We start from the raw sequence: 26,120 nt of genomic DNA, 5'->3' as shown, positions 1-26,120 counted from the left end.
ATTCTCGAACTTTCAGGAAGCACCTGTGATTAATGTTTCAGCAAAGTTCAGCTTCCTGAACATCGAATGATACTTGAAAATCTCTGTGGCTTATAGTACTTCTGAAATAGCATTTTAAATTACATTAACTAGTCCATTTAACAGAGGTGGTTATGACTTACCTGAATATTTAGCTTGAGAGGAGGACAAAGAGTATTTTAAACTGAGGTTCCACTGCTTAGGTAGTTGGGTGAAGTTGGTGAACTGCAGCTTGGGGGAGACAAAAATGTCCTCAATTAGGGAATAGACTCCAAGGCAGCCTTGGGCTTATCCCTATAGTACCTTAAACTGACCTTCTTCCTTTTTAGTACAAACGCTCTCCTGATTCCAAGGCCTGTGCTCTTCCTCCTTTGCCTGCCTAGTCCTCATCACTGGGGTCAAAAGGCACCTTGGAAACTCTAGTTTGGTCCCCTTCCCTATTAGGGAATCTCTTCTCCAGTGTTTCTGACGTGCTTGGACCCAGACTGCTCTGAGTGACCACTTGCTGCTGTAGAGACAGCTGCTGAAGGAAGGGGTTCTTCTAGCCACTGGAATGGCAGCCTTAGTCTCATGCATTTCCTTCCTGTCGGCCAGGACACCCTGCCACAGCTGCTCTGTCTCTTACTGTCGAAGCACTGTTCCTCCCTCCAGTCGAGCAGGTCCAGTTGGAAACCAGGCAGCTCTCACTACACTCTGTGCCATCTCACTTCTGGGATGGGGAGCTATTTGAAGGACCCATAGCAAGGAGGGGATGTGACGATGAATACTGATGGCCCAGAAACTATGGTTGGCCTGGGGATAGTCACATACTGACTCAGTAATTCACCTTCTAGATAGCAGCTGCCACCACTGTGTCCGTAGCATGTCTGGCTCGATCACTTTATCTGAAGGCTACCCCAAACTTAACCCACGAACGAGGTGCCCTGTTGAATTTGAGCACTGTTGATAAGGTACAGCATGTAGTAGTTGGAGTACTTTAGTGTCCACAGCAGGAGGCAGAGGTGGAAAAAATCCAGGTGCAGAGAGGCAGAAGGATGGTTAAGGTGTGTATGAAATCTGTGCATGTTCAGTGGCCCTGGCTGTGGCTAGATGCTGGACTAGGTATTCTCTGTCCCCTCCTTATAGATTCTCTCATGCTTTGTCGTGAACTAGAATGCATTGGAGAGCCTTTGATGGAAATTCCTACCATCAAGGGCCCTGACATTTAACTCACACTAGCTAGGACTGTTAGAAGGAGAAGGCCTTTTTGGACTAAGCTTCACATTGATCCACCTTCCGATCACACACAAGTTGCCGCCCTCTGGTGGGTAACTGTCCAGTAATGGCAGCTCCTTCTTTTACAGAAAGGCGAGAGGACCTTCGCGGAGGATTTATGCTTTGTTTTTTGGATGATGGAGCAGGAATGGATCCAAGTAAGTGTTGGGCTGATTGCTTCTTTTGGGGAGGATGTAACCATTTTTACAAAATGCTTATTGTGTTAACTTGTTTTTCTGTTTGCTCACTCTTGTGACTAGAAGGGAGAGGGAGGTCTCTTGCAACATCTCAGGCTTAGTTCCACTCACGGATTTGCTGGGTCTTGTTCTAGCATGGGAGATAGGATCTGAATGGCAGCCTGAAGTCCGTCAGATTACCTGTCTCTTGACATTGTATTTATCAGCTTGTGTAACATCCTGGAGCTGGAACTGTGGTGGCCTCCCCCAGCCTTATTACCACGTTCTGGTAACAGAACAAGGGCCTAGTGATGGCGGTACTGACAGGCCAGTCAGAGGTTTCCTCCATTTGCCTCATGGTTGTGAATTTCCTTGGACAGAGGTTTTCAGTAGACAGACAGCCCTGCTTGGATTTAACAAGGCTCAGACCTTTGATTTTTGAGAGTCTGGGAAAGAAAAGCAAACTTTTCACTTTCTCTTGTGTCCGCCACTTCAGGTGATGCTGCCAGTGTGATCCAGTTTGGGAAGTCAGCCAAGCGAACGCCTGAGTCCACCCAGATTGGGCAGTACGGGAATGGGTTAAAATCGTAAGTATACTAGAAGCCTGTCCCAGGACTTGAAACAAAATCGAGCAATTCCCTCCTGCTTCTGTCCAATGAAAATGTTCCTCGTCCTTGTCCCTCCATCACTGTAATTCTGGAACAGGAGGAGAGTCGGGAAGGAGTTATGGTTTGGGGACTTAGCAGCTGATGTCCAGCCTACATCACAGATCAAAGAGTATGAACATCCAAAATCATTGAGGTGGGAGAAGCTGTAGGTTTCTCTTGGCACTGTGCTCTGGAACAGCACCTCTCCTCCTACTGAAAATTCTTATTTTTACCCTGTGGTTGAAGATGCAAGTGGCTGTTTTATGGGCTTGGGTTGCTTATGAGATGGTGAGGGGGTCACTCCGTGGTGCAGCATGTCCCCTGAGCACCTGTCACGCTTTGTGCCAGGCACTGGGGATCCAGGGTGAGTGAGTGAGAGACCCGAAACCCCCACCACCACCAAAGGACCTGGTTGCTACTCACATGTCCTGCCAGACCCTGTAGCAGGGACCTACCTAATGTCTCCCCATCCCTTGGGACTTCTTTCTCAGCCCTTGGCTCCCACTTGTTTGGCATTTGGAATGTGGTGTTCTGGTTTTGAGTGAAGCCCCAAGAGAAAGATTTCTATTTCTGAAATGCTCACTTCCAGCTGTACATACCTTTGGATGGAATAAGATTTAGTGGGATTGGAGTTTGTACAAATGGAATTCTGAGTCACGTTTCTAGTCTTGCTGTGGAAGTGTGGTGTTTTATTTGAGGGTAGTGTTTGGTTGGGCAGCAGCATCAGTTGTCCCTCCACACAGCCGGCTTGGGTGTATGGGGAAGAGAGAGGGTGCTTCCCATGATGGCGAGGACCTGGTACCTGGATCTCCCACTTGTCTCTCAATAACAAGCACTTACCATGTGCTGGCCACTGTGCTAAAAACTTTACTTGGATGATTTCGTTTAATCCTCACCATAGCCCTGTGAGGTATAGGTACTATGATTCTCATCTTCAGATGAGAAAATTGAGGTTTATAGGGGTGAAGTGACTTGCCCAAAGGTGTGAAAATGCCCAGGTGTAGAGCTGAGATATGCACCACGTCTTTCTGACTGCAAGGCCGGAGCTGCTGTCCATCTCACTTCAGTCAAACCAAAGTTCAAATCTGACATCAGCCGCTTAATTGCTTCTGTGAGCCTCAGCCTCCTCCTTTGTAAATTGAGATTGTAACACATATGAGTAGGTTAAGAATTAAATGCTGTCATTACTGTGAGAGCCCTAGCCTAGTTTCTCCCTTCTTACTGTATCTCTCCTTTGATCTTTCCATGGTAGATTTTTGGCCTGATTTGGTGGGTCTGGGGTAGGGCCCAGGTGATTCTGGTGTGGTGATCTAAGTTTCCAACAACTGAGGTCTCCTAGAGTCAGATGTAAGAAACCCTGACTTCCCTTCTGGATTATAGATAAAACCCCCTTCTGGTTTTATCAGCTCTGTGACTTAAGACAAGCTGTTTCACCCTCACTGAGTATCTGTTTCCTACTGTAGAAAATGGGCTTCTAAACTCTGACATTCTTCCTTACTGAGGAAGTTTCAGGAGCAAATGAAATGTGATTCTGGAAGTGCTTAGAAGACCAGGAAGGAAAGCATACCGAAGTTGAGAGTGTTGTCATCAGCGTATTTTGGTAGAACGACTTTTGAGAAGGCGCCATTGAGATGGAGCCATCTAGTGTTCAGAGTGAATTCATTTTGAAACCAGTGTAGAAGTTGAAAGAGTTTCAGGAGGAAGTGATTTGCGGTGAGAATAGGGCTGTGAAGCAGAGAAGCCAGCAGAGAAGTGGCATTTCTGGGTTGTTGCTATTTACCCTCCGAGGTCAGGATCAAAGACAGGGAAGAGGCACAAAGTGAGAGGTTTTGCCAAATTAGGGTAAGAGCAAGCTTTGGCAGAAGGCAAGCTAATGTGCCTCGTTTTGCCACCAGTAAGTTTCAGAGAGGCAGGAGGAGGACTGTGAGATTGTCTGGGGAGGGAGCATTGCCAGCACCTCGGGAACTGGAGGAGGAGAAAAACAACTTGGCAGCCACCAGGGCGTCTCTGGATAGTGTCCTGGAGTTTTCCTGAACATTTGGGGAAATGGGGCATGGCGTTCATTTGCGTACTTGGCACACTGGCCCAGTTTGTATTTGTATTTACATAGAAGGGAGTAATAAGGCTTCCTGCCGCCGTCACCTCCCTGTGGTATTAGGAGGACTAATGAGGTAATAGCCACAAAGCCAGAAGCTGCTCAGAAGACAGGTCAGTGGGTCCTGCTCCCACTGGTGCTTCACGCTTTTGCCCTGTTCAGTGTTTCCCGGAAAGGCCTGTCCTTGCCTGCTCCTCAGAAGGATTAACTCAGCCAAATAGAGGGAGGAGCAGTTGATTCCGTTCAGACTTTTGCCCTGTGGAAGTCAGCCTGGAGGCACATTTTTCAGAAACCAGTTGCTTCCTAAAGCAGGGACCTGTGGCTTAATGAGTTGAGGTGGCAAAACAATTCAAGACACAAGATGGTTGTGGTTACAGGACATGAGCCAATTGTAGGCCTCCTTGGAACTGTGTTCAACAGTGATACTTTGGTTAGCCCTGTGTTTGGCTGAGCCTTGGGGTCATCCTGGTTTTTTGAGGACTTGTGAGCATAGGCAGTGGGCTGTTCCCTTGATGGTGCTGCTGTTTGATGAGTGGATGGGAGGGGAGTTTGTGTCAGTGAAGGAAGGACAGGGTGAGACCTGGATGTGCTCAGTGTGGAAGATGATGTGTGTGTTGGAGGTGTTACTGGAGTGAAACCTGGTGGCTCACAGTCAGGCCACAGCAGCCCTGTGTGGTTGGGAAGAAACCAGAGCACAGGCAGTGACAGGCTGGGGTGAGACTCCCCTGGGGCTGATGCTTGGTGGTGCGAGAACCCTGCGTGCTGGGTAAATGTGGTCGAGAAGGTGATGAGGAGAAACTGAGGCCCACGGAAGAGCAGGAGGAGGAGTGTCGGGAGTGGGGGGCGGGGAGGAGAGGGAGCGAGGGCTGTGGAGCTCAGCTCAGGGTCCTGGGTCCCAGGGAGGCCTTTAGGGGAGCCCTCCGAAGGCAGTTTCATCACGTCCAGAGGGGGGATTTGCTCCTTCTTCAGATGAGCTTTTGAATCCCTAGGAGAATAACCCATTTCTGCTTCCCTTTCAGGGGCTCGATGCGCATTGGGAAGGATTTTATCCTCTTCACCAAGAAGGAAGAGACCATGACCTGCCTCTTCCTGTCGCGTACCTTTCACGAGGAGGAAGGCATTGATGAAGTAGGTCCTATCCTCGTGCTCCCAGTCACTATTCCACTTCCTAGTTCTGCCCAGGCTGTTTTCGTAGGTCATTTGCATGCTGGGCTTATTGGGGTTGCAGGATTGCAGCCACATCCCCTGTTATGGGATTAGCTGGTTGGTTGGATGAATTGGTTGAGGGGTTAAGGCAGGTGTCTTAATGTGAGAGGAAGTAAAATCTCACAGCTTCAGAGAAGAGTTGTCCCGGTTCTGAGAATGAGGCCATCAAGTGTCAGGAACCAAGAGTTGGATTTGTAGGTCTCCTAGATCTGCAGCTTGAATTCAGTCCTGGGGTGGGGGGTGTCACTGGGAGAGCTGTTTTATCAGGGGGAGTATTTGGGGCTTCCCTGACTATGGGTGGAGACCGCAGCTGGTGATAATAATAGGAACAGCACTGTCTTTCCCATACGATGGTGATTTTGTGGAATGCGCTGTGAGAGCATTTTCCTTTCGAGGAAATGTGTTGCTCTAACCATTTATATCAGAAGCTACAAGTCTGATACCTGCAGGGCCTGGGCAGGTAGTGAAGCAGGTGAACACATGGAAAATCATTTAAGTTTTTCAGTAAGTGGCAGCTGACACTCAGCCTCAGCTGATTATTGTTATGCTGGAAGGAAGGCCTAATGACTCTAGAATATTCTGATTTTGAAATCTTTTGGTAATTAACTGTGTAAGTTAAACACATGCACAGCTGATTCTCTTTGGGCCTGGTGGCTCATATCTGCAGAGCTGGTTTGGTGAGGTCTGCGCCCGCTCATGGGAGGATCAGGGAAGGCCTTGGCCTGCCTAGCCTCAGACTGGACTCTTAACTCCTTTCCTGTGTGAGAAATGGAGGCCAGAGCTTGAGAGGGGGCCAAGAGGGTCTGCAGAGAGAAATCCATTCCTGTCACTTAAACAGGTGAAATGCGGTCAAAGTGTCAATCTAACTCATCTGTGTTGGTTGGCTGTGAGTAAATTGGTACTGGCCTTGTTTAGATGTGAGCCTAAATCATAGCAAATCAGTTCATGCTGGGAACGAAAGGCTCTTTTTCTGCCGTCTTTACTTCGTGAGCCACTGGGTTTGTTTGCCTTTTTTTGGTGAGTGAGAGAAGTGCTGCAGCTGGCAAGCACTCCCGGGAAAGGTGGGGCAGGAGGATTTGGCCCCGGCTGGGCTTTTCAGGACTGCTTCCTGCTGGACTGAGGGTGGTGCGAGCAGGGGCTGCACGTCAATAGAAACGGTCTGTTCCTGGCCTGAGAGCTGGTGGGGGCTGTGGGAAGGGCAGAGGGGCCACCTGACGAGAGGTGGTGGCCTCTGGAGAGCAGAGAGGGCAGGTCGGGCCTGACCTCTGGGCCTTGGGGAGTGTGTGGGACTTTATTAAAAGCAGCCACGAAAGGGAATCTAAGCAACGTATTAGATCCTCTTTGAAAAGATCAGTTTGGTTATTGTGTGGTGGCTGGATTGGAAAGATTGGGGTGTTGGTGTCAGAGGCCCTGGCTGTCTATAGGACTCCAGCAGGGAGGTGAGAGAAATAGGAGTGGCCGCAGATTTGGTGTTTAATCAGTTGGAAAGGGGAAATGGGAAGCGGGGGTTGTAGTTGGCTGAGGTCCTGGTGTGGCACTTGGGGGTGGGCTGTCTGGAGCTGGGGAAGGATGGAAGAGGGGCAGTTTGGAGGGAAAACGTGTACATTTTGTCCTGGACACGCAAAGTTAAGTCTGGGTCTGGAGCTCGGGGGAGGTTTAGACTCCCGGGAATCTTCGTAGTGAATGGGCTCACCTAAAAGAGCGTGTGGAGAAGAGGGCCTGGGGTCTTAGGCGTGCCCGCCCACATGTAAAGGCCAGGGAGAAGGGGAAAGCAGCAAAGGAGGCAGGAGCGGCCAGAGGGGTAGGAGGAAAGCCAGGGGAGTGGTGACCCTGAAAGTAAAGGAGGAATATTCCGATGGTGGGTGGGTGTCAAATGAGGTGAGTGCCCAGAGGTTAAAGTAATGCCGTTGTTACCTGGGACTGCTGTGAAGATTGGGAGGTGTAAAGGAGGCACCAATTCACAGAACACAAATGGAACTCAATTCCTCTGGTGAAAAAGCTAGGTTGAAATTTTTTCCTTACTTGGTGCTAGAAGGTCATCACTGTTTTGGATTGTACCCTAGTGTGAACTCAGCCAAGATTTCAAAATAAGATCACTTTTAGCTGGGTGGGAATGTGTCCAGACCAGCCCCAGGGCTGAATACTGTAGCTTCTTAGAAACCAGTAAAGTGCTTCAGAACTCTTAACAGTTTATCACCACAGAGCTAGTTAAAATTCAGAATCCCCTTTTCCGCAGGGTGGGCCATCCGTTTTGAACCTCTGGGGTGCCTGGAGTGGTTTGCTCTGCAGAGGGAATCCCAGGCTACAGGGCTCCCCGGCACCTGGGAGAGGGGTCGGGGGAGGGAGAGGTGCACGTTGATGCCTCTGGGGAAGTGGCGTTTGAGGTAGGGTTTTTGAAGAATGAGTAGGATTTTTCTCCCAGCTTTATTGAGGTATAATTGACAAGGGTAGGATTTTCTAGAAGATTACGTAGATGTAAGATTAAATTTTATACCTATGGAAGACTGTATTAAAATCTATGTATATATTTGTATAACTGAATCACTTTGCTGTACAGCAGAAATTAATACAACATTGTAAATCAACTAGACTTCAATAAAATTTAAAAAAATAACCTACCTACAGTTGAGAGTAATTATAAAGCAAATACCCACGTAGCCACCACCATAGACTGATGCTGGAAGTCCCCATGTGCCCCTCACCAATCATATTCCTTATCGCACCTCTTAAGGAACTGCCTTGGTGATGATCAGTCATTTCCTTGTTTTTCTTTATAATTTTGTCACCTGTGTATGCATTCTTGAATAATAGTTTATTTTTTGCCTATTTATGAATTTTATATAAATGGACTCATACTGTAGGGTTTTGTTTTTATATTTTATTTTTTCTAGGATATATACCTGGGAGTAGAATTGCTGAGTTATAAGTTATGTTTGTGTGTGTCTTTAGATTCACTAGATCATTGCAAATATGTTTTGTTTAGTGGAAATAATACACTTATTACCAAATAGGGAAAATGACCAGGGACATCCCAAGCAGGGAACTGCTCATGCAGAGGCCCCCAGGCCATAAGCCAGCATACCCCAGAGGACCTAGCTGTGTGAGGCAGAGTCTTGGGAAGGGGCAGAAGCTAGAGCCACTGGTGCCAGGCTGGGGGGCTTGGGCCTCACCTTGGGGCAGTGTGGAGCTACTGTGGGGAGGGACAAGATGGACGCACATTTGCGGGGGGAAGGCTGTTCCGGGGCTTCCTTCAAGCGTCTGCTTGTGCTTCCTCCAAAGGTGATAGTCCCATTGCCCACCTGGAATGCTCGGACCCGGGAACCTGTCACAGACAACGTGGAGAAGTTTGCCATCGAGACGGAACTCATCTATAAGTATTCTCCCTTCCGCAATGAAGAGGAAGTGATGACTCAGTTCATGAAGATTCCTGGGGACAGTGGTAAGTAGGCCTGCGGCCTCTAGCATCAGGGAGCTCCAGAGCCAGGAGCAGTATGGGGATTGGCTGGGGGTGCCTGGTAGAACCACAGGATTTCTGTTCCCTAGGAACGCTGGTGATCATCTTCAATCTCAAACTCATGGATAACGGAGAGCCGGAGCTGGACATAATCTCAAATCCAAGAGATATCCAGATGGCAGAGACTTCCCCGGAGGGCACGTGAGTGTGGCTGGGTAGGGAGGAAAAGGGAGGTGACTTGAGGGAGAGAGGGGTGAGCTTGTTCCTTGAATTCCCCAGTTTTAGAGTTGGTAAAGCTGAGAACTCAATGTCTTCCTGCCACAAGGCAGAAGGGATGAATAGAAGGACAGCAGGTCCTCAGCTAATCCAGATCCTTGCCCCAGCTCCTTAACTTGAATGAGGAAGAGACCGAGGCCTAGAGAGGAGAGAGGAATTGCCAGGTCCGTGGTGGGGTGGTGGGGCCAGTTTAGGTGTCTGTGCCAGGGACGTGAGAGGAGGTGGGATGTGGTGCCCACAAGAGGAAGCACCCCTCAGGGCAGCAAGAGAAGCTGAGATGGGAGGTGGAGAGCCTGCAGAGAGGCTGTCCGCCCAGGCCTTCGGTTGGGCTGGTGGTGGGAGGGTGACAGCACCCTCCATTCCGCCGCCTCCAGGAAGCCAGAGCGCCGCTCCTTCCGCGCCTATGCTGCCGTGCTCTACATTGATCCCCGGATGCGGATCTTCATCCACGGGCACAAGGTGCAGACCAAGAGGCTCTCCTGCTGCCTCTACAAGCCCAGGTAGGGGCCTGCCCACCCTGGCCTGCTGTTTCCTTTGGGCCAAGGATGGGGCCTGGCCACGTGTCTCTGGGGCATCTTTGGAGTGATGGTGGATGAGCGGCTCTGACAGTGTTGACTGCGTTTGGGTCTTTAAGCTGCTTGTGATTAACTGCAGACAAACTACTGGGTCCCGAGGGAGGGGCAGAGGTGGCTGGTGAGGCTTGTTGAGTGTGCCTTCTGTGAGGCGGAGGGTGCTCAGCCTGACACGGTGAGCTGTCTGAGCCTCTTGCTTGCAGGGCCGATGGCCCTTTAGACAGTACACAGGGAAGCAGAGGCCCTGCTGGTTGCTGAGGTTGGTTTCTGCTGTGGGATTAATGACACACTCGGAGAGTAGTGAGGTTGCTTTTCAAAGATGGAGCAGGATGGCAAGGGGCAAGTGGAGTAGGGAATTGAGTCTTTTTGCTAAAATAAGCTTGGCTTTGACTCATCAGGGGACCAAGATACTTGCTGCCCTGCACCTCTGGTGCTCAGGCCCTCTGGTTACTCCCCCCCCACCCCCCCAGGATGTACAAGTACACATCAAGCCGGTTCAAGACCCGCGCGGAGCAGGAGGTGAAGAAAGCTGAGCACGTGGCACGGATTGGTAATGACCCCCTGGGCAGGAGGGTCGTCTGGGGGACGTTGCTTGTGGCAAAAGCAGGATCCAGGCAAAAGCTCCATGCAACACCCAGGGGTGGGCTTTCCTGAACCACTGGTCCAGTTTCTCTCCCATCTCTCGCTCAGCAGTTTTTCTTTCCAGGCTACTCCTTCAGCCATTTACAGGCTGTTATCTAATGCTTGCCTGCCCAGAGTGAAGAGTCCCACACTGTCCTCTGGCACAAATACTTGTGAAATTGGTTTTCTTGACTCCAGGGCAAAAATCTCAAGGTCTCTCTTGCTGACAAAGCTTCTTGGCTGCTCAAGGAGAGTGATTGGCTGAGGACTGTTGGTAACTTCCAGCTCCTCCTGAGGGTTTAACTCTGGTTGCCTTGGGCAGTGCTTGACCTGTTCTGATTCATTTGTAAAGTTGGAAAAGGTGTCTGTTTTCCTTGGGGCCTCCTTGACTTTCCAAGCAAGGAGGCTGCTCTCCCAGCTCACCTGTTCCCTGACAGTGTATGAACGTCTCATACGGCGGGGACTGCACTATGGGGTCCAGGAGGGATAGCTAAGAGTTTTGACCTTTTGAATTCTTATCATGGTTTCTTCTGGGTTTCAGCTGAAGAGAAGGCAAGGGAGGCGGAGAGCAAAGCTCGGACATTAGAAGTGCGCCTGGGCGGAGACCTCACTCGGGACTCCAGGGTGAGGCCCCAGACCCAGCAGCTCTTCTCCAGTGTTGCTGCCCTTAGGATCCCAGAGCTGGCCTGGCTCTGTCTCCCGCCAGTCATGAATCCCTTGCCCTAGAGCTGCAAAATGGGATGTGATGATGTTTCCGTAGTCACTACTGAACACACTGTGTGGCAGGATCTTGGCAACCATGTGAGGTGGACACTGTTAGTATCTTCAGTTTATAGAAAGAAATGGAAGAGGGTCACTTGCTGCAGGTCACACACAGCAGTAAGGGTCAGAGCAGTTCTCCACCCCTCCCCTGCGACACATACCTCTGCAGACTGTTGTTTCGGATGGGGGTGTTTCCTCCTCTGTGTCAGCAAGTCTGGTCAAGTGAAGCACAGCTTTTATGTTTGTCCCTAGTGAGGGCCCTTTTCTGTGGAAAGGAAGTAAATTTCCAGGTCTGGTTTTGTGTCCATGTGATTTAAAATGAGAAGTTTCAGATGTGTTGTTAATGATATTACCGGCTGTGGCCCAGAGCACTTCCTCTCCTTACTTGGTGCTGGCGTGTGTTTCCAGGTGATGTTGCGACAGGTCCAGAACATGGCCATTACCCTTCGCAGAGAAGCTGATGTCAAGAAGCGGATCAAGGAGGCCAAGCAGCGGTGAGTGCCCGGCTGGCCTTGGGTCTTTTAAAATTATGTAGCTTTTGTATGGATTATTGACAAAGAAAGAGCTTGAGGAATCCCTCTCCACCCCACAAGGTTGCCATTCTGTCACATGCAGATTGCTTTGAGAAAGCCATTAATGTTGTGATTCCCAGATGTTTGTCACATGGCCACCGCAGGAGAGGTTCCCCAGCTCAGTTCTCCCCTGACCCAGGACAAGGTGGGCAGAGCCAGCACCTTGAGTTGAACACCAGCCTGTCCTCACTGGCAGCTCTCTCACCTTCCCTCCCCGCTCCCTCCCTTCCTTTCTCCCCTTTTCTCTTTCCTCCATTCTCTCCCCACCTTGCCCATCCTTTCCCTCTTCCTTTCCCTTTTCCTCTTTTTTTTCTTTTCATTTAAAGGATGTATAAAATGCTCGTTGTGTACAACTTGTAAAATACAGAATGTTTAAGAAATAAGTTGTGAACTCCCTATACTTCTCCCACCTGGTGATATGTACTCTTAATTTTGTATCCCTGGTTACAAGTGTGGAATAATGCTATAGATTGAGTTTGTTCTTTTTTATCTAGACTGGGCATTTGTCCTGGCTCATTACATGATCTCCGTGTCCCCCTCCACATCTGGAGCCTCTGCAGGCTCTGGGCCTGAGTCCCCGCTTACTTCTTGGCCTCCTCACCACAGGCCTAGGTTTCGGGTATCTGCCCCGTGAGTCTGTCCACTGATCATCCATCTGCTTTTCAGTTTCCACGATTTTGTTGACGTTTATCCCATGATCGTTTCTTCTCGCACATGTTTATTGTTCTTGTGTAATTTTGTCTTTAAAATTAATTACTGTCACATTAGTGGAATGGTTATGCAGATGACCTTGTGTTTATTCCACTAAATAAGCATCTTTGCAGAGATTTGCAACAGCTTCACAGAATCCCATTCATACTTAAATACATCCCTGTTTGATGCCAAAAGCTGAAGTCATGCTTTTAATTGGGGAGCTTAGAGTGACTGCACAGTGAGTATCCTTGTCAAGTCTACAGGTTGCATATTGAATGCAAAGGCAAAACTTAAGTGTCTCAAGTTTCAGCTTAAGCTTAATGCATCTTAAACACCGTGGTGTTTGTGTGTTAATGGGTTGATCTGCTTGAATTTATCTTTTATCTTCTCAGAGCGCTTAAAGAACCCAAGGAACTGAACTTTGTTTTTGGGGTCAATATCGAACACCGGGACCTGGACGGCATGTTCATCTACAACTGTAGCCGCCTGATCAAGATGTATGAGAAAGTGGGCCCACAGCTGGAAGGGGGCATGTGAGTGCTGCCTGAGGAGAGCTTCAGCCCAGGATGGTTGGTGGGAGAAATTTGGTCAGTGGGGTGACAGAACCGTGTCTACCTCCTCCTGCAGGGCATGTGGCGGGGTCGTTGGGGTTGTAGATGTGCCCTACCTGGTCCTGGAGCCTACACACAACAAGCAGGACTTTGCTGATGCCAAGGAGTACCGGCACCTGCTGCGGGCGATGGGGGAGCACTTGGCGCAGTACTGGAAGGACATCGCCATTGGTAATGCCCTTTCGCTTCACCTCCAGCCTTGAGATCCTCTCGCTGCCTCAGGGGGCTGACTCCTCACGCGATGTGTGGGTGCTTGTCTTCCAGCCCAGCGGGGAATCATCAAGTTCTGGGATGAGTTCGGCTACCTCTCTGCCAACTGGAACCAGCCTCCATCCAGTGAGCTGCGTTACAAACGGCGGAGAGCTATGGAAATCCCAACCACCATCCAGTGTGGTGAGTTGGGGGTCGGCACCTCCTCCTGACTCCTTTCCATCATAGTCGCCGTGCTGGCCTCCTGACTTCAGTGACATTCAGGGACGTATGTCCCACTAGGGATACGAGTCTGTTTGGTGATGGCCCTGGGAGCTCAGTCTTGGGGCTGTGCTGTGCCCACCTGTCCCTTCTAAATGAGGCAGGAGGTCATCTACCCTGCCGGGTCTCACAAGGTTTGGTACCACATCGGTAGAAGTGTGAGTGATGACTGAGTCAGGATTCTGCTGGAGGAGGGAGAGGGGTTGGGGCCGCTGAGGGTCTGTGGTATAAAGTTTCCATCCTTGCTGGAATCACTGTCCCTGAGAAGAGTGACTGTTCTGTAAGGAAGGCAGAGTTGGAGCCAGACTGAGGATCTTTGCATGGAAAGTCGGGGGCATCTCTGCCTTGGGCCTGGCTGGGAGGAGCCTGGTTATTGTTGGCGGGCATGGCTGATGTTTTGTGGGGGTGTGTTCTGTGTCACAGATTTGTGTCTGAAGTGGCGGACCCTCCCCTTCCAGCTGAGTTCTGTGGAAAAAGATTACCCTGACACCTGGGTTTGCTCCATGAACCCTGATCCTGAGCAGGACCGGTGAGTACTTTTTCTAACACGGAGTTTGTGGGCATCCCCGCCTCCCCCCGTGCTTTTTCTACTCTTCCACTATGCTTCTTGAGGTCAGTGCTCATATCCTTACATCTCCGTCTTGCTGTGTATAATAAGTGCCTGGAAATAATAGAAGTGTGTCCTGCAATGAGTATTAATTCTGTGCATTTGGGAAGTCTGAGGTTGCTCTGGTGAGAGAGAGCCTGGGTTGGCTGAGGAGGAAGGACCCTGCCCTACCTGGAGCTATCTTGCCACACCCTTCCTAGCACTTTCTCTCTACAGGTGTGAGGCTTCTGAACAGAAGCAGAAGGTTCCCCTGGGGACGTTCAGAAAGGATCTGAAGACACAGGAAGAGAAGCAGAAGCAACTGACAGAGAAAATTCGCCAGCAGCAGGAGAAGCTGGAGGCCCTGCAGGTGTGTGGGTCATGGGCAGTGGGCACATGGGCAGGACCCCTCAGTGGCTCCTCTGTTCCCTCAGGCTCAGTTTCACCCTTCTGTCACCCATGAGTGCTGCCCAAGCTTCCCAACCCCAACCTCCAGGCACACTGGTTCTCCAGTATGCCTTGATCATTCTTTAAAAAAAAAACAATTTTGTTTATATATTACAAAGAGGTCCAATTCATTTAGAATGTTGTGAAACTCCAGAAAGTACATATCCTGTCTTAGAGGTAACCACCATTAACTGCATATCCTTCCAACTTTTTATGACCTCTACATACACATAAATACATATATTTTTTATTAGAAATAGAGATCACAACTTACTTGTGTCATATCACACATGCATACTTCTTTTTATTAGTGTGTAATTATTTTCTTGGGATAGTTTTCCAGAAGTGAATTTGAAAGAGTAAAAGGATTTTTAAAATTCTATGTTTTCTTTAAATAACTATTTCCAAATTATTCTCCAGAAAATGTATTATGTTTTGTTTTTTACCAGCAGTGCGTTTATTTTTAAATATTTTTGCAAATTTGATAAGCGAAGATACACATCTTAAATTTGAATTTCATATTTCTAAAATTGAACAATTTTTTCGTGTGTTTCTTTTAGAACTGCTTATTGTTCTCTTATATTACTGTTGTTTTAAATTTTTTCCTTAATTGACTAGTCAGGTTTTTTTAGATATATGTGTGGTATCAACCGTTTATCGTATTTATTACAAAAGCCTTTCCCTTTCTGACTTCTGCACAGGCAGATGCTCTCATTGTGTGCATACCTCCCTGTCTGCCAAATCCCACCTGTCCTTTCCAGCTTTGGCCTTTAGGGATCTCCAACCTTTTTGGCTTGTTTCAATAGGAATTTAGTCCACTGACGCTTTTCCCCAGTCTCTCAATTGCTGGATTAATCATATGGAATCCTGTAATTTGCTGGTAGTTGAGTGTGAATTTTTGTCTTCTCAGTGAGAATGGGAGGCTTGTAATAGTAGGACTGTGGCCCAGGTATTCTTTTTTATTTGCCCAATGTCCCAGACCGTGGGGCTCCAAAAAGAGTTTGCTTGAATGTACCAGATACGCAAACGACTTCCTCATCATGTTTACCCTGCAGAAAACCACACCCATCCGCTCCCAAGCTGACCTGAAGAAATTGCCCTTGGAAGTGACCACCAGACCTTCCACTGAGGTAAAGCCCAGGGATAGGGGCGGGGCTTTTCCTCAGGTGTCTCGTGCTGGGATCCATGTTGTCACTCTCTCTGGGCCTCTTTCAGGAACCTGCACGTAGACCTCAGCGTCCTCGGTCACCTCCTTTACCTGCTGTGATCAAGAATGCCCCGAGCAGACCCCCTTCCCTGCAGGCTCCCAGACCAGCCAGCCAGCCCCGGAAGGCTCCTGTCATCGGCAGCGTCCCAAAGCCTCCTGCCCCGACAGCGCGGGAGGAGGCCAGTACTTCCAGGCTGCTCCAGCCTCCTGAGGTGCCCCGAAAGCCTGCCAACACTCCAGTCAAGACTGCATCCCGGCCCGCCCCTCCCGTGCAGCCACCGTCACCATCTCTGCTGCCCAACTCCAAGAGCCCTCGGGAGGTCCCCGCCCCCCGAGTCATCAAGACTCCGGTGGTCAAGAAGCCGGAGCCGCCCAGTAAACTCTCCCTGGTGAGATGCTCCTCCTTCTCCAGCCCTGCCTACAGTGGTGTAGGAATGGAGGGGGCAGTGTTGACTGCATGGGGGGCGGTGGGGGGTGGAGAAGCCTCAGTGGAGATCAGCCTTCCGTGCTGCCCCTGCAGAGGAGGAGTCTGATAGCTGAAGGCACTCGTGGGGGGCACAGAGCTTGCTGGTTCCCTGTCCAGGGAGCTCTTTGGTGCCCCCTCCAAGGTTTGGTCCTGCACAGACTTGAGTCGCCTTCACTGGCTTCTCACGTGGTGGGCAGAGGTTGCAGCCTGGTGACAGCCTTGGTGGGCTGCAGCAGTGGTTGGCGTGGCTCAGTGGGGAGTGAACTGAGAGGCTTCCCTGTGACAGCTTTGAGCAAAGGTCTTCGTGGGCGTAGAGGCCGGGGGTTGCTGTGTCCCTAGTACTGTTGGGAGCCCAGCCCTGGCAGGGACTGAGACCCACAGACCCCTCTCTGAATGGCTCCTTTAGGCCAGATGGGATCTTCCAGCACCTGAGGGGCTGCCAGGGTCCCTCATGTTCCCGCTCCTCTTGCTGTAGGCCGTTCCTGGTCGGAAGCGGAGTCTTGGGGTCTCTGATGAGGAAGAAGCCGAGGAAGAGGCTGAGAGGAGGAAAGAGAGATCCAAGCGGGGCAAGTTTGCCGTGAAGGAGGAAAAAAAGGACTTGAATGAGGTAGGTTCTCAGCATTCTCCCTCCCCAGGGTCTCCACCCACCACCTGCAGTCTGTGACACGAGCCTTTCCGAAGCCTAGTCCATCTCTGCAGGACACTCAGTCACACAGACGACTAGAAACACGGTGCCTGGTAGGATCTTGAGTGAGACTGGCTTGTGGCTCTACTCACAGGCTTGAGGTGACACCGACGCAGATCTGCTTCCGTGTCTGTGACATTCTGCCCCTATGCCTGCTCTCTTGTTTACTGACGTTTTTGGAGGCAGGTGTGTAGATACTGAGATAATGGTTGAGAGAGTGGCTCTCAGTGAGGCCTGGGGATTTAAACGGCCGCACGAGACGACATGAGGTGATGGCTTATGACCCTGGGCGGACAGTCTGTTTTTCAGGGGCACTGGCGGTGCCTCTCACAGACTCTGTTCTTGCAGCTCTCAGACAGTGCTGGGGAAGAGGACCCAGCTGACCTCAAGAGCGCTCAGAAAGGTGAGTTCAGGGAGGTGCCCAGAGCCTGTGGGGAAGTGGGAAGGGGGCCCCTTGCCAGCAGCACCGTATTCCAAAGGCTTATGGAGGCTTTCCTGGCTCCAGGCTCTCAAGCAACAATGGTTTCAAGTCTAATTCCGAGAAGAATGCTGAGGCTGGCACGCCCTCGTGTTTATTTTTAGCATCAGTTCCTTGGTGTTCACCTCTGGCAGTTACCATGCTGCTCTGTGGCACCGTCATGACAGGTGGGGAGGGAGACCAGGGTGGCTGGGCTCCATGTCCCTGGCATAGTGGCGTCAAGCTCCTAGGGGTTCTTGTCCCTGTGAACCTGGGATGACCTTTCTCGAGGTGGCCCTGGCTGGGTGGGGGGCTCTAGTCTAGTTTTCTAACTCCATCCCCACTCTCAGATAAAGGGCTGCACGTGGAGGTGCGTGTGAACAGGGAGTGGTACACAGGCCGTGTCACAGCCGTGGAGTTGGGCAAGAACGTGGTGCGGTGGAAGGTGAAATTTGACTATGTGCCCACGGACACGACACCAAGAGACCGCTGGTAATGCCCCTTCTAGGAGGCTGGGTTGACAGAGTTGGGCAGGGGCAGGCAGCCCATCCTGGGAGCCTGGGACACATGTGACACAAACACTGGGTCCTCCCTAGGGTGGAGAAAGGCAGTGAGGATGTGCGGTTGATGAAGCCCCCTTCCCCGGAGTATCAGAGCCCGGACACGCAGCAGGAGGGCGGGGAGGAGGAGGAGGAGGCGGCGGTGGCTCAGCAGGCTGTAGCCATGGCCAAACCCTCCACCTCGGACTGCATTCGCATTGAGCCCGACACCACCGCCCCGAACACCAACCACGAGACCATTGACCTTCTCGTCCAGATCCTTCGGTGCGTTGTCGTCCTGCTCCGGGGTCAGCGCTGGTTCTCCACTAGCTCTGTGCCATTCTGATTTCCAGTCTCCACCTTCTTTCTTGTTTAGGAATTGTTTACGGTACTTCCTGCCTCCGAGTTTCCCCATCTCTAAGAAGGAGCTGAGTGCTATGAATTCAGATGAGCTAATATCATTTCCTCTGGTGAGTCTGCCCAGCCTTTGGTTTTTGACTGTGCACGCCCCCTTGGTGCTTGTTGTGATTGTCAGCTCTCAGCTGTGTGCCCCCTTCCCCGCTTGGCCAGCTTCCCTTTCATCTGCTGAGGGAAGGGAAGAGGGGACTTTACATTGTGGAAAAAGAAGCTGCTCAGCTGGATAACTGGTGTGCAGCTGATGAGATGCTGGGGTGGAGTGGAATCCTCGCTTAGGGACAGGCCCGGTGTGACTTGTGTGGAGTACGTCCCTTTTCCTCTGCCAAGGCAGGAAACAATAAAGAGCTTAGGTTCAAAGTGCCGAAAACGTGACTCTGGGAGGTATAGGGAAGCTCGTGGTGTGTGGAGATAAGCATGGGATCTTATTTAGCAAATGCAGATGCAGTGCCTCAGTGCTGGAGCCTCCAAGTGGCTTAAGAGTCAGTAGAGACTGAATTTTTAGCAGGTACCTAGACATGAGGCTGAGAGCAGTAAGTGCTCTGCAAGGTGGGTGGGAGGGCTGGGGCAGCCTCTGGGAGGGGGAGAGAGCGACCAGGGCTAAAGAAAACGTGGGTTTGGGCGACTGTTTGTAGAAGTGATGGGAAGTGTTTGAGGCAGAGGGACTATTGTGAACAAAGGCTCAGGGATGCAAGGGCAGGTGGGGGCCAGGGCAGCAGTCTCTGTGGTGAGCATTCAGGGAGAAGGGCCCTCAGAGCCAGGATAGGAGGCATCGGGGGCACCCCTCTGAGGTGCAGTGGCTTAAACTTTGTATGAAATGGAGGCCCAGCTAAAGGTTTGAGTGGATGGAATTGTCGACTTGAACCATGTCCGGGGCAGGGGTCAAGAGGCTTTTTCTGTAGAGGCCAGTTAGCAAATATTTTCAGCTTTATGGGCTATAAGGTCTCTGTGGCAACTATTCAGCTCTGCTGTTACAGTGTGGAAGCTGCCATAAGACCATATGCAAAGGAATGGATGTGGCTGAGATCTAGTAATGCTTTGTTTACAAAAACAGGTGGCAGGCTGATTTGGTCACAGGCAGTGAGTAGTCTGCTGACCCTGCCCCTAAGAGGGTAACTCTGGTTCTGGGTAGGAGGGTGGATGGGAGACGCAGGGACAGGGAAGCTGGTCTAATGGTGATAGGTCAGGGATGGGGGATGGGAGCTCTGACAGGTGAAGGGGCCGTGTCAGGGGTCCTTCTTTGACTGAAGGCAGATGATGGAGAGGAGGCAGAGGTCACGTGCTTCCCTGTCTCTCAGGCCTGTGGGAATTGGAGGTTGATGACAAAGCTGTTAACTGGGAGAAAAACAGGGTGAGGGTGAGGAAGACGAGTTGTGATTTGACTTGGGCTGGAAGTACCAGCACTGCATTTCTGGTGATGTCCAGTGGACAGGACACTGGAGATTGGGGCTGGCACTTGGGAGGGGCGGGAAGGCCAGGGCTGGAGATGGGGATTGGGAGTCATCCACATCAAGAGGATGTTTCTGCTGTAGGAATAACTTAAGTTTTCTAGGGAGGAGTTTCTGGAGAGGACAACTGGAATTGAAACTGCAGGGTTAATATGTTTAAGATGGCAGGCCCTCGTGGGGCAGCTGTGTGCTTGATAAAGTTTGCCAGAGAGGAAAACATGGAGTTTTGTCTCCATTCTACTTTAAAAAAGGGAAATGAGGCTAGGAGCTGAAGAAACTCAGGGGCAGAGAGGTGAACAGTTTGTCTTAATAGAGCCCAGATTTGAACCCAGAACAACTTGTTAGGACAAGGGTCTTGCCTCCCTGCGAGATGAGGGGGCACTGCACGCTGGGGAAGCTAGAAGGTGCAGAACTCATGGTGGCTTCACAGAAAGCTGCTACACCTCAACGCTTACCCTTGTTCAGGCTGCAGGCATTCTCTGCAGATCCCAGGAACAAACAGCTGATAGGCCAGCTGGGTCGGCCTGGCATGTTCGTTGCTTTTGGCTTAAAGTTGTTGCCAAATTCAGAGCAAAGCCTGGGTGCAGTGGGATCTCTGCAGTGGGCCTGACCGCTCAGACCAAAGCATAGTCAATAGGAGCATCTGAGCCTAAAATAGTCTGTTGGCTTATGCTTGTAAAGGGAGGTGTACCACTAATGCATCAATTTAATAGCCACCTAAGTGAAATGCATCAAATAACTCAAACTTTAATTTTTTAAACATTAGGGACACAACAAGAGTCTAATGTTCATTGTATCCTTGTCAGTTTGTAAATGACCATCCTTTTGCTCATCATGCTGGACTAGGAGTTCCAGACCGTCAGGGGTCCTGCAAATACTAGATTCAAATATATATATATATACTTTAAAAGTAACATAACTGCATGTGAATCTTTAATGGAAAAAAAATTAAAATGAATACAAATCATAGTTAGGCTTAAGACATTGTGTATTACATTTTAATACTTTTGGCACCTGCTTGAACATTTATTTTTGCGCTGCCAAGTGATAATTATTTTTTGTGCAGAATTTGAAGTTTCTGTTGCCATCTTGATTTACTGGGATAGTATTTCAGATTGTAAACAATTAAATAGTTCTAACACGTTTTAAAAACAGCAGTTTTTAGCTATTCAGTGCTAGGTAGTTCATACATCTTCACAGAAGTAAATAAATGCTAGAGTTGGCGAGACTGCAGTTGTCAGCCAGGACCTGCTGGTCATGGGTTTGTGTTCATCAGAATGGCCTCATCATTCACGTTGGTGATTTATGAGTAAATCATAATGTTATAACTTTGAAATTAAACATAAAGAGTTATTACCCAAATTGTTTTTTATACTGAGATTCCATGTAACTTTCATTTGAAACAAGTGTTCTGCTACTTTCTAAAAGTTTGATAAAGCCCCATGTCTAGAGAAAGTGCTAGTTAACATTACTGCCCCACCCCCGGGAAGTTTCAGGTACTCAGGGAAGATGGTGAAAAGCTCTGATGCTGTATAAACATACTACACAAACCTGGAGGAATCTGTTGTTGATAGGTGCTTGATAAATACTTGTGGAAGAGAACTTTTGATCTTGACATTGTTGGTTGTGACTTGGAAGTGGTTTGCTCAAAGTGCTGTTGTGCACTTAGAAAGGTGAATGGTGAGAATCATCCCTCACATTTACTCACGGCTGGCAGTCTGTCAGAGCACTTTGGTACGTGCTTCATGTGTGATCCCGTCTTCATCCTCGTGGCAGCCCTGTGAGGTGGATGTCGAGGTCTTTCTTCTCTGGAGCTAGAGAGATCACTTGCTTCTGGGTCCGGCATCCCTTCAGACTGAGCTTCCTTGTGCTGAGCCAGTTGGGGACACGAGTGCCCATCTAGAAGGGCACTGGGGACCCTCGTGAGCTCATGCACTCACCCTCCAGCTCCTCTCCCAACAGAAAGAGTACTTCAAGCAGTATGAAGTGGGGCTCCAGAACCTGTGCCATTCCTACCAGAGCCGCGCCGACTCACGGGCCAAGGCTTCCGAGGAGAGCCTGCGTACCTCCGAGAGAAAGCTCCGCGAGACAGAGGAGAAGCTGCAGAAGCTGAGGACCAACATCGTGGCGCTCCTGCAAAAGGTGCAGGAGGTGAGCCAGGCAGCCCTCTCATTGTAGCGGACCACCTGGTGTCTCAGGGAGGGGGGGCTTGGGCACCTCCTGCTCCCTTCTCCCCACTCACAGGAATCTGTGGTTCCAACCCTGGCTGCACAGCATCCTGACCAGGAGGGCTGGAGGTGGTGCGGCTGCCTGGGCCTCATCCCAGCCAGACCCACGGTATCAGACTTTTGCCCTTGTTTAGACATTCTGATATACAACCTGGTTTGAGAACCCTCCAAGTCATAAAACAGAAAGACATTCTCACTTTTCCAGATGACGCCCAGATGGGATTAGGTAGCCCAGAAGCAGGGAGCGCCCTGTAGGGTCTCAGCCCTTTATCCAGGCAGTAAACATTGAGGACAATTGCTCTGTGCCTGTCCTGTGGACCCTTGGTGAAGCAGACAGGCAAGATAGGGGTCCTGCTGTCATAGCCCAACAAGTGGAGGAGACAGAACTACTGTTGGCGGGAAGTGCTGTGAAGTAAATACGAGAGAGACAGAAAACAGGGATGCCACTTTACTAGGGTGTTCAGGCGAAGCCTCTCTGAGGAGGTACTTGAGCTAAGGGCAGAACCCAGTCACGCAGGAGTGGGATGTGAGAGCTCTGGGGAGAGGGAAGAGCAGGGCCCGAGGCCCAAGACAGGGAGATGTGGGCGATAGAAGAAGCAGGGCCCTGTACCAGGTGGGAAGTCCCTGGAGGGTGTGGCACTAAGACGTTTGCAATCTAAGACATTTACTCTGGTTGGTTGTAGGAGGGCCTGGAGGGGGCGGAGGTTAGAATCCGGGACTCCAGTGAGGAGGTTCCCACAGTTGTCTGGGTGAGAGAGTCTGGCAGCCTGAACCTTGGATGGTGACAGTGAGGAGGGAGAGAAGTGGGCAGATTTGTTGTAATGTCTTGAGGGAAGGGGAGGAAACAAGGGTGATGGTTCTGGTTTGTCTGAGCCCTGGGTGGAGGGGAGGCAGTGGTGGCCTGTACCAAGATGGAGCAACTCGGGATGGGTGGTGCCGTTGAGCTGTTGGATGTTTTGAGTCTGAGAAGCCTGCAGCATGGCTAAGGCAAGCTGGGAACTTGGGGTAGAGGCAGGGCAGGAGCAAGAAATCTGGGCGTCATCTGTGCACAGAGGAGGGAGGGGGCGGATGATCAAGAAGGGACAGGCCTGACAGCCAGGGTGGAGGGGTGAGAGGAAGGGGCATGGGCTGCAAGAAGGGGGGGGAGGCGGGCCCCCCACCACCTTGTGGCCCCCGGCTGACCCTGCCCTGCTCTGTTCCAGGACATAGACATTAACACAGATGACGAGCTGGATGCCTACATCGAGGACCTGATCACCAAGGGGGACTAAGAGGCCTGGAGCCAGAGATCAGCTCCCCTGCCCCTCAAGGCAGAGCTCCTGGGGGTGGAGTTTCATTTATGGGTTGATGGACTTACCTTGGTTTGACTCACATGGGATATTTGTGCTTTTGGAGGGAAAGAGACTCTGATTCTTTGAATCGTCCTCCCTAAGTTTATAAATATTTATTTTTTAAAAGAAACAAGATGCTCTGCCTGCTGTGAGACCATACATTCTTTTGGTGACTCTTGCGCAGAGAACAGAAGCAGGACGCCAAGTCTGAGCTGCTTCTCTTGGCTCCTGGCTCCTCAAGATGTGGTGAATCCAGTGCCATTTGGAAGTTGGGGAGGCTCCAGGGGCAGGGCTGGGGGAGGGACAGGGCCCCCCAGGCTGGTGCTCCCCCAGGAGCTCCAATCCAGGGGATCCCCACGGGGCCACGGTCAGGAGGAGGCTCAGCGCTGAGCAGCTCCCTGTCTCGTGGCTCCTGCCTCAGGTCGGGGATGTGAGTGGTGGCCCAAGTGGTCGGTCTTGGCTGTGGCACCATCCAGACAGCTTGGGGAAGAAAGATCCTCCTGTTCAACTTCCCCATTCACCACCTAAGTTCTCCCTGCTGGAGAACTCACAGTGGACAGTGAGGTTTCCTGCCTCAAAAACTTGAGTCCAGGTTGTGGCGTGGACAGATCCGACTCTGGTCAGACTGCTGACCTGGGTAACACACTGAATGTTTGAATTCCAAAGGATTCCCTTTAGGAAAGGACCATGTGTGTGAAGGAGCCCCTGTGCTGGTTGGTGGCAGCCTCGTCTGTGGGTGTGGCAGGGTCCTAGGGAGCGCACCTTCCTCAATGGTCCCGGCCATCTGGAGAGCCTGGCACTGCTTTTTCTCTTACTGCGTCCCCCCTGCCTGGCCCCACCAGGCCCAGTCAAGGTCCCTGCTTTGGGGCAGATGGGAGGAGGGGGTCACTGAGCCATAGGGACTCCAGAGGTGGCTCTGTAGGAAGCACACCATGCCTTCCTTCCCGCCTGGTCACAGCCTCATACAGCTGTGTCCCTCAACTTCTCAGGGTCAAAGACAAAGGCAAGAGTTGCTGAATTTTCTCTTTAATGGCCATTGGAAAAATTCTGGTTTGATTCTCCCGACTCTCTTCTTCCCCCTTTATTTGGGGACTTTGGGTTTTCTGAAGGCACAAGAACTATGGTCTTGTGCCACTGGTCTGCGATTCAGACCTCTCGGTGTGTTTCCAGCATCTAATCACCTCTGGTCAGCAATGGCCACGTGCTGCCCCGTGAAGACTCCAGTAGGCTGGGAAGCGCTGGCGAGGGAGGCAGGACCCATGGGAATCGGAGGTCTTTACCCACTTGTGCACGTGGCCAGAAGCACCTGTGACTTGTGGGTTTGGGACTTCTCCAAACCACATCCCTGGGCAAGGGCTCTTTGGGGGAAATACCAGTCAGAGAGGCCCTGACCTCTTCCTCTGGAAGATTCGCTAAGAGTCTTAGGGCTTCTTGAGCTGGTGGTTCCTCTCCTGTCCAGCTCGCTCTCTTCATCACAGGCAGCATACGGTCCATTTTTGTCCCCAAACCTGCTGTTTTAATCTAAGTGCAAGCTGGTTCTGCATTTTTACCAGAGGGTAATACTCAAGTTTTTTATTTACATACCTGTAATCAAAATGCAATACTATAAACTTTCACTGGTGAGACTCCTGAACTCAGTCTGTTTTCTTCTCTTAGTAAAATCCAGCACCTTCCTCCTCTTCATTCTTTCCACCACTGTGGCTTTAAACTGTCTTCAGATTCTTCCTCATCTCCACCATCTTGTCTTATGTCTTCACCCTCCTGGACACCCATAGAAACTGAAATACTGAATTTCTTAAACATTTTAGTTTCAACTTCTGGGCGTTCCCACTTTGCTGTTTAAATCCAACCACAGCGGTGCTGAATGCAGCCTGCTTCCAGGCAGAGCTCCTTCCATTCTGGGTGGGAAGATAAGATGCAGAGGTTCCTCCCCCTTCCTTGTCCTGGATAACTAACCTGCTTGGAATTGTCTAAAACTTGGGAGAAGAAGATGGTCTGGCGGGTCTGTGGCAGGAAGGTCCTGAGTTCAAGGCGGCAAGAAGGTGAATGAGTGCAGCGACCCTTGTTTTTAAGGAGTGGGAGGGATGGGGACTTTGGTGTTTTTTGTTTTTTTTCAAGTGACACATGCACATGGTAAAAATTCAAACAGTACGAAAGACTGGACCATGAAAAGCAAGGCTCCCTCCTCCCCACCCCCCCGCCCCTCAATGCTCATTCTCCCTGGAAAGAGTATCCGTCCTGAGCACACAACTACACATCTACTGTTCTGTTTCTGCCTGTTTCTCACTTAGTAGATCTTGGGACTTGTTTCTGAAGAGCTCACATGGATCTACTTTATTCTTCTGAACAACCACATAGCATTTCATCGTCTTGGATGTACTGTCATTTAGTGGTCCCATTTATAGAGATTTTGGTTTTTAATGTTTACGAAAAGTGCTGTGATGAGTGTGTGTGTGTGTATACATGTGTACTTAATCGTTAACTCAGATCTGGGTTTATACAGGGTTAAGTTCCAAAGAGAGAAATGGCTGTCAGACGGTGGATGCATTAAAAATTCTAAGATACATTCCAGAAAATACTTCCCAATTTCAACTCCCACCAACAGTATTTTCCTTGCCCCTCACCCCCACTTCCCTGTCTGTAGTCTCTTCCATCTGAACTGTTTACTAATCTGAAAGGTGAAAAGTGATGGATTTTTGAGTTGGTTTGAGTTAATTTACGTGAGAACATATTTGTTGGCCTGTTGTGTTTCTCTCTGGGACACAGCTGTAGTTCTGAGTCTTGGGGTAGGGACTTTGTAAATCAGATGAAAAACAAGGGGCAAGTCCTCAGGGGAATGTTTACCTTTTATCACCCCTCAGCCCCTAAGTGTCCCATGGATTTA

At 50.3% G+C, this 26,120-nt stretch overlaps 1 protein-coding gene across 4 annotated transcripts in view; it reads left to right on the top strand.

Moving 5' to 3' along the window:
* MORC2 (MORC family CW-type zinc finger 2) overlaps positions 1 to 23,369 on the top strand; it is a 39,634-nt gene extending 16,265 nt beyond the window's left edge. Inside the window, exons 4-27 of one of the 4 annotated variants that reach the window (XM_061169477.1) lie at positions 1,362 to 1,430; positions 1,945 to 2,035; positions 5,210 to 5,318; positions 8,676 to 8,835; positions 8,940 to 9,051; positions 9,501 to 9,626; positions 10,169 to 10,248; positions 10,861 to 10,943; positions 11,490 to 11,575; positions 12,739 to 12,879; positions 12,974 to 13,128; positions 13,222 to 13,350; positions 13,852 to 13,957; positions 14,252 to 14,384; positions 15,517 to 15,591; positions 15,677 to 16,057; positions 16,610 to 16,741; positions 17,168 to 17,222; positions 17,627 to 17,768; positions 17,873 to 18,100; positions 18,192 to 18,285; positions 21,640 to 21,828; positions 21,952 to 22,014; positions 23,108 to 23,369. In XM_061169477.1, the coding sequence (XP_061025460.1) occupies positions 1,362 to 1,430; positions 1,945 to 2,035; positions 5,210 to 5,318; positions 8,676 to 8,835; positions 8,940 to 9,051; positions 9,501 to 9,626; positions 10,169 to 10,248; positions 10,861 to 10,943; positions 11,490 to 11,575; positions 12,739 to 12,879; positions 12,974 to 13,128; positions 13,222 to 13,350; positions 13,852 to 13,957; positions 14,252 to 14,384; positions 15,517 to 15,591; positions 15,677 to 16,057; positions 16,610 to 16,741; positions 17,168 to 17,222; positions 17,627 to 17,768; positions 17,873 to 18,100; positions 18,192 to 18,285; positions 21,640 to 21,828; positions 21,952 to 22,014; positions 23,108 to 23,176 (3,008 nt within the window). In that variant the 3' untranslated portion in view covers positions 23,177 to 23,369. Of the gene's footprint in view, positions 1 to 1,361; positions 1,431 to 1,944; positions 2,036 to 5,209; positions 5,319 to 8,675; positions 8,836 to 8,939; positions 9,052 to 9,500; positions 9,627 to 10,168; positions 10,249 to 10,860; positions 10,944 to 11,489; positions 11,576 to 12,738; positions 12,880 to 12,973; positions 13,129 to 13,221; positions 13,351 to 13,851; positions 13,958 to 14,251; positions 14,385 to 15,516; positions 15,592 to 15,676; positions 16,058 to 16,609; positions 16,742 to 17,167; positions 17,223 to 17,626; positions 17,769 to 17,872; positions 18,101 to 18,191; positions 18,286 to 21,639; positions 21,829 to 21,921; positions 22,015 to 23,107 lie in introns of all 4 variants that reach the window. The other 3 variants (XM_061169476.1, XM_061169479.1, XM_061169478.1) reach the window with 3 other exon arrangements.
* The last annotated feature ends 2,751 nt before the right edge of the window (positions 23,370 to 26,120 follow it).

Source organism: Eubalaena glacialis, chromosome 15 (assembly GCF_028564815.1).
Source record: "Eubalaena glacialis isolate mEubGla1 chromosome 15, mEubGla1.1.hap2.+ XY, whole genome shotgun sequence".
Taxonomy (NCBI): domain Eukaryota; kingdom Metazoa; phylum Chordata; class Mammalia; order Artiodactyla; family Balaenidae; genus Eubalaena; species Eubalaena glacialis.
The sequence above is the reverse complement of the archived record's forward strand: the minus strand, read 5'-3'. Positions and strand labels throughout refer to the sequence as shown.